At 44.1% G+C, this 12,426-nt stretch overlaps 1 protein-coding gene across 1 annotated transcript in view; it reads left to right on the plus strand.

Annotated features, from left to right (window-relative positions):
• Positions 1–12,426, plus strand: part of LOC310874101 (NACHT, LRR and PYD domains-containing protein 3-like) — a 43,965-nt gene continuing 31,539 nt past the window's right edge. The window contains exons 1-6 of the mRNA XM_083786776.1: positions 1–32; positions 1,652–1,765; positions 3,387–3,500; positions 7,351–7,460; positions 7,754–9,530; positions 11,374–11,550. Coding sequence (XP_083642902.1) covers positions 7,807–9,530; positions 11,374–11,550 — 1,901 coding nt within the window. The 5' untranslated portion in view covers positions 1–32; positions 1,652–1,765; positions 3,387–3,500; positions 7,351–7,460; positions 7,754–7,806. The remainder of the gene's footprint in view (positions 33–1,651; positions 1,766–3,386; positions 3,501–7,350; positions 7,461–7,753; positions 9,531–11,373; positions 11,551–12,426) is intronic.

Consider the following 12,426-nt stretch of genomic DNA (forward strand, 5'->3'; position numbering starts at 1 on the left):
TTCAGTAACGAACCTGGACCTCCTGATTCACAGTATGTCAACCCTCCTATAAATATATACAACACTATAACACTGTAACATATACGATATACACTATAACACTATACAATATACACTATAACATAAATGGAGTCTACCAACGCGCCTCAAGCCTGAAACGGCTGATCCGGTGCTTCACAGGTGCAAGGACATCATGAGTTGCATAAGGAGAAGAGACTGGAGCAGCACGGACATTTAGAGCCTTTTATTTAGGTGCTGAGTATACAAATGACTAATGTTTCGACCTTGCGGTCTTCATCAGAGTCACGACTCTGATGAAGACCGCAACGTTAGTCGTTGTATACTCAGCACCTAAATAAAAGGCTCTAAATGTCCGTGCTCCTCCAGTCTCTTCTCCTTATGCAATACACTATAACATATTTTATACTGACGGTGAGATGGCGGGCAGCTGTGTTCTGCACTAGCTGTAAACGCCTGAGTGATGCCTGGTCGATGCCAATATACAAAGAGTTGCAATAATCTATTCTTGATTAAATCAAAGCATGGATAACCATCTCCAGCTGTTTTTAGGGGGAGGTAGGATTTGACCATGGCGATGATTGGAATTTGGAAGAAGAGAGTTTTAACGACGGAGCTGATTAGTTTATTAAGTTTAAAATCTTTATCAAAAATAAAACCAAGAGGGGGGACAGTGGCACAGTCGGTAGTGTTGTCGCCTCACAGCTAGAAGATTCTGGGTTCGATTCCTGCTGTGGGCGCTGGGGACGTGTTCTCTCCTCTGCGTCATCAATGCCCATATCCGAGTCGGGGTTGGCGAAGGGGCCTTTCTGTGTGGAGTTTGTATGTTCTCCCCGTTTCCCCTAGGGTATAGTACCCTCACATATTCTCCCCGTGTCCCCTAGGGTAGGTACCCTCACATGTTCTCCCCGTGTCCCCTAGGGTAGGTACCCTCACATGTTCTCCCCGTGTCCCCTAGGGTAGGTACCCTCATAATGTTCTCCCTGTGTCCCCTAGGGTAGGTACCCTCACATGTTCTCCCCATGTCCCCTAGGGTAGGTACCCTCACATGTTCTCCCCGTGTCCCCTAGGGTAGGTACCCTCACGTGTTCTCCCCGTGTCCCCTAGGGTAGGTACCCTCACATGTTCTCCCCATGTCCCCTAGGGTAGGTACCCTCACATGTTCTCCCCGTGTCCCCTAGGGTAGGTACCCTCACATGTTCTCCCTAGTTACCCTCACATGTTCTCCCCGTGTCCCCTAGGGTAGGTACCCTCACATGTTCTCCCCGTGTCCCCTAGGGCAGGTACCCTCACGTGTTCACCCCGTGTCCCCTAGGGTAGGTACCCTCACAAAAACATGCAGTAATCCTGGTCGGAATGTGTTAAGGAGATAACTGTTACAATTGTTTAATTCAACAGACCCATTCAGGATTCTAAAAATGCCTTCTCAATCCTGACCTAAATTTTAAGTGTTTAGAGAGGCACTTGTCTTTATCTCCTTGGGCAAATCATTCCATTGCAACGTTTGTACTACATGGAATACAAGCTACTGTTATGCTAATTACTGTCTGTTATTTACTTAGTATTATTTCTAGTAGCATTATTCACTGTCTCTGTTGTTTATGTATTGTTATTTCTGTTTGTATGATTCCAGAAGTGTCCACCACAGAGCAGAGTCTCCAACTCCCAGCCTTCTGTCTGTGAAGAGTGACAGGTCTAGAGGAAATCCTCCTGACTTCAGTAACGAACCTGGACCTCCTGATTCACAGTATGTCAACCCTCCTATAAATATATACAACACTATAACACTGTAACACTATATGATATACACTATAACACTATACAATATACACTATAACATAAAGGGAGTCTACCAACGCGCCTCAAGCCTGAAACGGCTGATCCGGTGCTTCACAGGTGCAAGGACATCATGAGTTGCATAAGGAGAAGAGACTGGAGCAGCACGGACATTTAGAGCCTTTTATTTAGGTGCTGAGTATACAAACGACTAACGTTTCGACCTTGCGGTCTTCATCAGAGTCATGACTCTGATGAAGACCGCAACATTAGTCGTTTGTATACTCAGCACCTAAATAAAAGGCTCTAAATGTCCGTGCTGCTCCAGTCTCTTCTCCTTATGCAATACACTATAACATATTTTATACTGACGGTGAGATGGCGGGCAGCTCTGTTCTGCACTAGCTGTAAACGCCTGAGTGATGCCTGGTCGATGCCAATATACAAAGAGTTGCAATAATCTATTATTGATGAAATCAAAGCATGGATAACCATCTCCAGCTGTTTTTAGGGGGAGGTAGGATTTGACCGTGGCGATGATTGGAATTTGGAAGAAGAGAGTTTTAACGACGGAGCTGATTTGTTTATTAAGTTTAAAATCTTTATCAAAAATAAAACCAAGAGGGGGGACAGTGGCACAGTCGGTAGTGTTGTCGCCTCACAGCTAGAAGATTCTGGGTTCGATTCCTGCTGTGGGCGCTGGGGACGTGTTCTCTCCTCTGCGTCATCAATGCCCATATCCGAGTCGGGGTTGGCGAAGGGGCCTTTCTGTGTGGAGTTTGTATGTTCTCCCCGTTTCCCCTAGGGTATAGTACCCTCACATATTCTCCCCGTGTCCCCTAGGGTAGGTACCCTCACATGTTCTCCCCGTGTCCCCTAGGGTAGGTACCCTCACATGTTCTCCCCGTGTCCCCTAGGGTAGGTACCCTCATAATGTTCTCCCTGTGTCCCCTAGGGTAGGTACCCTCACATGTTCTCCCCATGTCCCCTAGGGTAGGTACCCTCACATGTTCTCCCCGTGTCCCCTAGGGTAGGTACCCTCACGTGTTCTCCCCGTGTCCCCTAGGGTAGGTACCCTCACATGTTCTCCCCATGTCCCCTAGGGTAGGTACCCTCACATGTTCTCCCCGTGTCCCCTAGGGTAGGTACCCTCACATGTTCTCCCTAGTTACCCTCACATGTTCTCCCCGTGTCCCCTAGGGTAGGTACCCTCACATGTTCTCCCCGTGTCCCCTAGGGCAGGTACCCTCACGTGTTCACCCCGTGTCCCCTAGGGTAGGTACCCTCACAAAAACATGCAGTAATCCTGGTCGGAATGTGTTAAGGAGATAACTGTTACAATTGTTTAATTCAACAGACCCATTCAGGATTCTAAAAATGCCTTCTCAATCCTGACCTAAATTTTAAGTGTTTAGAGAGGCACTTGTCTTTATCTCCTTGGGCAAATCATTCCATTGCAACGTTTGTACTACATGGAATACAAGCTACTGTTATGCTAATTACTGTCTGTTATTTACTTAGTATTATTTCTAGTAGCATTATTCACTGTCTCTGTTGTTTATGTATTGTTATTTCTGTTTGTATGATTCCAGAAGTGTCCACCACAGAGCAGAGTCTCCAACTCCCAGCCTTCTGTCTGTGAAGAGTGACAGGTCTAGAGGAAATCCTCCTGACTTCAGTAACGAACCTGGACCTCCTGATTCACAGTATGTCAACCCTCCTATAAATATATACAACACTATAACACTGTAACACTATATGATATACACTATAACACTATACAATATACACTATAACATAAAGGGAGTCTACCAACGCGCCTCAAGCCTGAAACGGCTGATCCGGTGCTTCACAGGTGCAAGGACATCATGAGTTGCATAAGGAGAAGAGACTGGAGCAGCACGGACATTTAGAGCCTTTTATTTAGGTGCTGAGTATACAAACGACTAACGTTTCGACCTTGCGGTCTTCATCAGAGTCATGACTCTGATGAAGACCGCAACATTAGTCGTTTGTATACTCAGCACCTAAATAAAAGGCTCTAAATGTCCGTGCTGCTCCAGTCTCTTCTCCTTATGCAATACACTATAACATATTTTATACTGACGGTGAGATGGCGGGCAGCTCTGTTCTGCACTAGCTGTAAACGCCTGAGTGATGCCTGGTCGATGCCAATATACAAAGAGTTGCAATAATCTATTATTGATGAAATCAAAGCATGGATAACCATCTCCAGCTGTTTTTAGGGGGAGGTAGGATTTGACCGTGGCGATGATTGGAATTTGGAAGAAGAGAGTTTTAACGACGGAGCTGATTTGTTTATTAAGTTTAAAATCTTTATCAAAAATAAAACCAAGAGGGGGCCGGACAGTGGCACAGTCGGTAGTGTTGTCGCCTCACAGCTAGAAGATCCTGGGTTCGATTCCCGCTGTGGGCGCTGGGGGCATGTTCTCTCCTCTGCGTCATCAATGCCCATACCCGAGTCGGGTTTGCGAAGGGGCCTTTCTGTGTTTTGTATTTTCTCCCCGTTGTTTGTATGTTCTCCCCGTTTCCCGTAGGGTATAGTACCCTCACATGTTCTCCCCGTGTCCCCTAGGGTTGGTACTCTCACATGTTCTCCCCGTGTCCCCTAGGGTATAGTACCCTCACATGTTCTCCCCGTTTCCCTATAGTACCCTCACATGTTCTCCCCGTGTCCCTATAGGGTTGGTACCCTCAAATGTTCTCCCAGTGTCCCCTAAGGTATAGTACCCTTACATGTTCTCCCGGTGTCCCCTAGGGTAGGTACCCTCACATCTTCTCCCAGTGTCCCTAAGGTAGGTACCCTCACATGTTCTCCCCGTGTCCCCTAGGGTAGGTACCCTCACATGTTCTCCCCGTGTCCCCTAGGGTAGGTACCCTCACATGTTCTCTCCGTGTCCCCTAGGGTAGGTACCCGCACATGTTCTTCCCGTGTCCCCTAGGGTAGGTACAGTACCCTCACATGTTCTCCCCGTGTCCCCTAGGGTAGGTACCCTCACATGTTCTCCCCGTGTCCCCTAGGGTAGGTACCCTCACATGTTCTCCCCATGTCCCCTAGGGTAGGTACCCTCACATGTTTTCCCTGTGTCCCCTAGGGTAGGTACCCTCACATGGTCTGCATGCATCAGAACTGCAGCATCACTCCCAATCTTCCGCCGTAGCCTGAAAACCCACCTTTTCAGACTCCATCATGGCCCATAGCACTTACCCCACCCCCTTAGATAGCATTTCTGTTGACTTAGATAGCATTTGACACAGACTTATAGCATGTTATGTAGACAGCACTATAATTGCATTGTATATAGTCATAGCACGCCATAGTACATATGTATAGCATAGTAGTAAATATGTATAGTTTATATGTATAGTGTATGTATAGTTTCATTATATAGATATTCCACTGTTACTTTCTTAGCTTACGCATGTTTCATGATAAATGCTTTTATGTGATGTATTCCCATGCTTTTGTTCTTGCTTAATGTAACTCGCTCTGGATTAAGAGCGTCTGCTAAATGCCTAAATTGTAAATTGTAAATTGTAAATGGTCTCCCCGTGTCCCCTAGGTTAGGTACCCTCACAAAAACATGCAGTAATCCTGGTCGGAATGTGTTAAAGGTCCAATGCCACGCCCCGGAATTAATATGGGTGGTACAGTACATCACGTGGTCTGACTGAAAACAGTTTGAAGGGCTACGGCGCTAGCAACAAGTGGCTACTACGTCAGGCTAGCGTTTTTTGACGGTATATTTAGCGTCATATTGGCTATAAATGTAATTGAAAAAACTCTTAGTTAGAATGCAATTGAGGTTGGCGTGGGGTTTTTTAGGGTAACTGCAGCACAAGTGCAAATTTCGGACTCGAGTCCCACGTTCCCCCGGCCACCAACAACCCTGTCTGCCCTCTCTGAGTAGAGCCCTGAGCCCCCGAAAACTCGAAAATATTGTGTGTGTGTGTGTGTGTGTGTGTGTGTGTGTGTGTGTGTGTGTGTGTGTGTGTGTGTGTGTGTGTGTGTGTGTGCGTGTGTGTGTGTGTGCGTGTGTGTGTGTGTGTGTGTGTGTGCGTGTGTGTGTGTGTGTGTGTGTGTGTGTGTGTGTGTGCGTGTGTGTTTGTTTGTGTATACACACATGCCCAGTTCACTGTGTGCTGTGTGTGTGCTATGAGCACTGCAGCCTGCATGACCAGAAGACTAGGGTCAGTGCCCCGGTGGTGAGAGGGGGCATCTGAGACGGGCTAGACTACATGCGCGGCGATAAATCATCATAGCGATATTGATTATTACAATGAATAAGCATAAACACACGTACTTGAACAATGTTGTGGTACATAGGATATTTGAAGACTGATATGCATTTTAGCCCGGTGCAGTGCCGCTACTCAACCTGTGAGCAGGGCTCCGCAGCAGGCTGAACTTAGCCGTGGTTGAGGGCATGTCAGCGGGCGAGAGAGAGAGAGCTAGATGGCCGGGGCATGGGACTCGAGTGCGGAATTGCGATTATGCAACAGTTACCCTAAAACAAAAAACACGTCAACTCAATGTCATTGTAACTAAGATTTTCGAGCAAAAAAATCTTTTTTTGAATGAGACTTTCACCCAGTATGAAGCTAAATGTGACACCAAAATAGTAGCATAAGTTGCTATGCTACTACTTTCACCAAGCCCGGCAAGCCCGCATAGAAGTCGATGGGGAAAGTTAATCGGCATGACGTCATCATCATGATAGCATTGTTTGATAGCCGTTCTTATCTCCCGAGGGGCGTGACATTGGGCCTTTAAGGAGATAACTGTTACAATCAGGGCTCCAGACTAACTTTTTCACAGGTAGCACTGGTGCCACCTACCTTTTCAGTTGGTAGCGCCACCACAAATGAGGTAGCACCAACTTTTTCTTTGTATGACCTTATCACCAAGGCTAGCAAAGGTTTTCTTGGCTGAAGCATAAATGCCTTAAATTAAGCACATAACATGGAATATTTCTCACTCACACACATTCTATAGGAAATTATTATAATGAATTAACCTATAGTGCATTTTTCCATATCGTTATTATCATTTGGCTATATGAAACAGAAATGAGACACACCCCTTACCTTCTGCATGGGCATGTTCAACCTAATGGCCAATAAGGATATTTAACACTGAGGTACCCCCGTGCCCACTCTTCCTGCACCCTTTAGCAATGTGAAATGCCACCGAATTCATAATCCTTGCCCACTTTGCTCGTCTTTTCTTTATATGGAATGAACATGTGAAAGCTGATGTGCTTTTATTGTGAAGGGGAAAGTTTCTAAACGACATATTTCCATGTGCTGAAACTAGCTGCTCACAACGTGTGGTGGACGTGACACGTTGTGAGCTTGTAAATATGCTATTTTCAGCATGCAACACCACGTCGTACGACGAAGAATATACCAGGTCTCACGTGGAATATGTTGACGTGTGTGTGTGTGTGTGTGTGTGTGTGTGTGTGTGTGTGTGTGTGTGTGTGTGTGTACGTGCGTGCGTGCGTGCGTGCGTGCCTGTCTCTGACACTGCAGTCAAACCACACCTGGACTCACCACACCCAGTCAAACAACACCTGGACTGAAGACACCCAGTCAAACAACACCTGGACTGAAGACACACAGTCAAAACACAGGTGGACAAAGTAAGAATGTGCACTCATTGAAAATTCATGCTAATAAATTGAAATCATAGACTAAATGTTCAAATAATTATTGTCTGTATCAATTATATCCAAGTGCATATAATGAAGCTAAACAACTATCAACTCAACAGCTGGACAAAAACAACTGATCTTGTGTTGTTACTTTTGCCTGTTTTTCTGAACAAATTGCATAGTTTCTGGAGGTATTTAATGTATAATGAATGTGTGCTGTATACATGTAAAGTTATAAATTAACCTCAATGTTTAAAACATAAATGTTCTTCTCATTTCAGATGTCAGTATTTTGAACGATTATAAGGACAGTTTTGATGAAGCGAAAGACGACATGACGGAAGAGTCTGGAACCTCCGTCACCGCCACCTACTCAGAGCTCTACATCTCAGTGGGAGAGAGTGAAGGGGTTAATCGCCAACATGAGGTGATACAGCTTGAAACAGCTTCCAACATGAAGACCTTCCATGAACCAATCAACTGCTGTAAAATCTTTAAGATCCTCCTCCCTGGCAGAAAGACACCCAGCACAAGTGTTCTGACCGAAGGCATCGCTGGCATTGGAAAAACATTCTCTGTGCGCAAGTTTCTTCTGGACTGGGCAAGAGGTTTGGAGAATCAAGATATAGATCTCGTGGTTCCCTTTTCATTCCGGGAGCTTAACTTGGTCAGAGATAAGCAGTACAGCCTTCTCAACCTCATCCATGATTTCCACCCAACATTAAAGAAGGTCACAGCAGAGCAGCTCGCTGCCTGGAAAGTTTGCTTCATCTTTGATGGCCTCGATGAAGGCAGGTTTCCGTTGCACTTCGACAAAAATGAAATCATCCCTGATGTCACAGTGACATCATCTGTGGATTCTCTGTTGACAAACCTCATCAAGAGGAATCTGCTCCCCTCGGCCCTCCTCTGGATAACCACCAGACCTGCAGCAGCCAATCAGATCCCTCCTGCATATGTTGACATGGTGACAGAAGTGCGAGGGTTCACAGACCCCCAGAAGGAGAAGTACTTCAAGAAGAGATTCAGTGAAGAGAACCTGGCCGAAAGAGTTCTCTCACACTTGAAGACATCGAGGAGCCTCCACATCATGTGTTACATCCCACTCTTCTGTTGGATCATTGCTACCGTTCTGCTGGACATGTTGAGGACACACACCACCATTGGACAGCTGCCCAAGACCCTGACTGAGATGTGCTGCCACTTCCTGATGGTTCTGACAAACAGGAAGAAGCAGAAGTATGATGAGACTCATGATGTAAAAAAAAATAATAATAAAAAAAGGACTCAACAGCAGCTCACTAAGACTGACAGGAAAGTTCTTCTGGACCTGGGCATGCTGGCGTTTCAACACCTGGAGAAAAGTAGCATCATGTTCTACCAAGAAGACCTGGAAGAGTGTGGTCTTGATGTGAAAGACGCCTCGCTGTACTCAGGAGTGTGCACGCAGATCTTCAAGAGAGAGGATGTGCTGTTTCAGAAAACTGTCTACAGCTTTGTTCATCTGAGCATCCAGGAGTTTATGGCTGCAGTCTACCTGTACCACTGTTTCACACAGAAGAAGGTACTGAATACATTCCTGGAGATCTCCTCCTTCCTCTCCGACTTCCTGAAAGCTGCTATGGAAAAATCCCTGAAGAGTAAAAATGGCCACCTGGACCTACTTGTTCGGTTCCTTCATGGCCTCTCACTGGAGTCCAACCAGAGTCTGTTAGGAGGCCTGCTGGGTCAGACAGAGAACAGTCCAGAAGAGATCCAGAAAGCCATCCAGAACCTGAAGGGAATGTTAACTCGTGATGATGTCTCTCCTGACAGATGTATCAACATCTTCCACTGTCTGATGGAGATGAACGACCACTCAGTACATCAGGAGATCCAACAGTACCTGAAGTCAGAGAACAGAACAGAGAAACTGTCTGAGACCCAGTGTTCAGCTCTGGCCGTCATGCTGCAGATGTCAGAGGAGGTTCTGGAAGAGTTGGACCTGGACAAATACAACACATCAGAGGAGGGGCGAAGGAGACTGATCCCAGCTGTGAGGAACTGCAGAAAGGCTCGGTTAGTAGTCGATTGAATAGAAACATCCTAGAGTCAATCTGCCATTACAGTTAACACTATAATTATAAATGAAGGTTGGCATAAAAGTTGTCTGCATTTCAAATAGTGATTAGTGGTATTGTGTGGTATTATGGGTATTTTGTGTATTGTCTGCATTGTTCTGCATTGTTCCACGCCCCTTTTAACACCATAAAAGACAGCCAAAATACCCAACGTTAAACCCGCTTCACGGTGGTGAAAGCACTCAGTAGAACAAGTTGAAAGGTGTCACTCACAGATCTATACGCTTACAATGCTTTGCATCGCAACACATTGACAGCTTGTAGGTCTGGTTAATTATCAAATCGAGTCCCTCGATGCGATGTAATATAAAAAAACAGCCAAAGCTTTTGAAAGTGGTACAAAGTTGAGCTAGAGGGAAAGGCCATGGAGTCACTTAATCCTCCATCCTCCAGGGACCATGTGTGTGATATGATCTGTAGGGTCCATCCTCCAGGGACCATGTGTGTGATATTATCTGTAGGGTCCATCCTCCAGGGACCACGTGTGTGATATGATCTGTAGGGTCCATCCTCCAGGGACCATGTGTGTGATATGATCTGAAGGGTCCATCCTCCAGGGACCATGTGTGTGTCATCATCTGTCTAGCATGAAGGTGCACAACACACATCCTGGCAATAATTTAAAGATAATGTTGTCCTAAGCGTAGTATCTGGCGAATGAAATTATCAATGCTGTATAATGGCTGAATATTCATGGACAACTTAAGTTATAATCAACATAGTTTGTCAAAGCTCCAGATTCAATAATGGTATTTTAACTGCCACGGTTCTTTTAATTACTCCGGTAAAGGAGCATAAGTTAACAGTTGTTGCTTGTGAAAAGGATCAATATTAATAATATAAGACACTTCTTATATCTGTGCATATGTTTGATGCAACGTTTGGAGCTGCTCATTTCCTTTTCTTGGGTTAACAAAAAAGAAAAGAAAATGTACCACATTGGATAATTCTTTCATAATTCTTAAACAGGCTCACAATGCTGCGACCTGTTGTGAGCTTGTAGATCGACTATTTTCAGCCAAAATCAGTCATGACCACATCAAGGCCCGCCATGAATTTTAGTCGACTAAATCAACTGTAGATTTAGTCGACTAAAATCGTATGACATTTAGTCGACTAAAACTAGACTAAACACTAAAACATTCCAGGTGACTAAAATGTGACTAAAACTAAATGAAAGCTATTCAAGAGACTATGACAAAAACTAAAATCAAAATGTGCTGCCAAAAAAAACACTGGACAGGACGTATAACATTGTGTATGTTATGAAATGTTATAATATTGTAGGTTATGAAATGTTATAATATTGTATGTTATGAAATGTTATAATATTGTATATTATGAAATGTTATAATATTGTAGGTTATGAAATGTTATAATATTGTAGGTTTTGAAATGTTATAATAGTGTAGGTTATGATGCATGTTATAATATTGGGGTCAAGTCAAACTAACAGTAAAGCCTACAGCTTGAGGAGACAGGGAACAGAAATAGAGACTAAATGCTGGTCTCCAGCAGCTTGTTTGTAAAGCTTTTACACTGTTTAGGCAGTAAATATCCAATGTTGTTGTTCAGTCTTCATTTCACTCACTTCAACTTCAACTTCAACTGCTGGTTGAAGTCTTTGATATCAAAATGTCTATCTTCCTCTGTACAGTCATTCGGTGTTGTCAAGTGGTGATATATCTCTGGATAACTAGATAGGAGATGTTTTTAACTTCAATGACAGTGAACTAGGAATTATTTGTTTTTATAATCTCTTATTTAATCTGCATTCACAGACTTGTTGGCTGTAAACTCAGAAAGACAGACGTTGAAGTTGTGTCTTCAGCTCTCAGCTCTAATCCTTCCCATTTGAAAGAATTGGACCTCAGTGAAAACGACCTGCAGGACTCAGGACTAGTGCAGCTGCTCTGTGCTTCACTGAAGAGCCCACACTGTAGACTGGAAGTTCTAAAGTAAGATACATTTACCACATTAATTTTAATCACTTCTGTTTATTATGCACTGTATTATGTGAATATAATATGATTGCTTTGGTGAGAATATTTATAAGCTTGATATCATGCAGGTAACCCAAGCTTATGGGCCACTTTCAAAATATGTTTGAAAGTGTAATCCTTTAAGGCAAATGTATAAGCTTCTGAGCTACTTCGTCATACAACTGGATTACACACCATAAACAGCTGATGTACAAACTCACAACGCGTCGAGGACGCAATGCTTGTGAGCTTGTATGATTGTCTATTTTATACGTGTGACCCGTTGTAGCTACGCCACAGTTATCAAGCTTTACCGAGGTACGCAACAGATCAACACATAATCAATATCCTGCATCTACCTACTGTACCAATCAAATATCATTATATTAGTCTAGGCCTGTGGTTCCCAAACTGAGGGTCTGGACCCCCAAGGGGGTCCCCAGATGATTAGCTTAATGTGCAACTAGTGTGGTCTCTCACTCAACAGTAAACACACCAACATACAGTTTAAGTGTACAGACTAGTATCTGCACATTTCTAAAGGTACAATTTAATGACTTTGAAAACATTTTTAAAACCAATTTGGTAAATTGGCGAATATTACGGAAGACGCAAACACAACATGTATCTGTGCAGCCGAGTCAAACTAAATGAAATGTGCCATAGAACCTTTCAGCATAGTGTGAGCATCATAAATTATGAGGAGAGAAGTCTGGTCTGATGATGTTCAATTTATTATAAAGACATTAAAACGTGCACGAGTGATGAGATCACGACCTCTCATGAGGAGAGATCGGGGTAACATGAGGGAAGATGGACTTTCATTGCATATATAAAGACATGAAATCAGCA

This window comes from Protomyctophum parallelum (assembly GCF_964188405.1).
Source record: "Protomyctophum parallelum genome assembly, chromosome: 17".
Taxonomy (NCBI): Eukaryota; Metazoa; Chordata; class Actinopteri; order Myctophiformes; family Myctophidae; genus Protomyctophum; species Protomyctophum parallelum.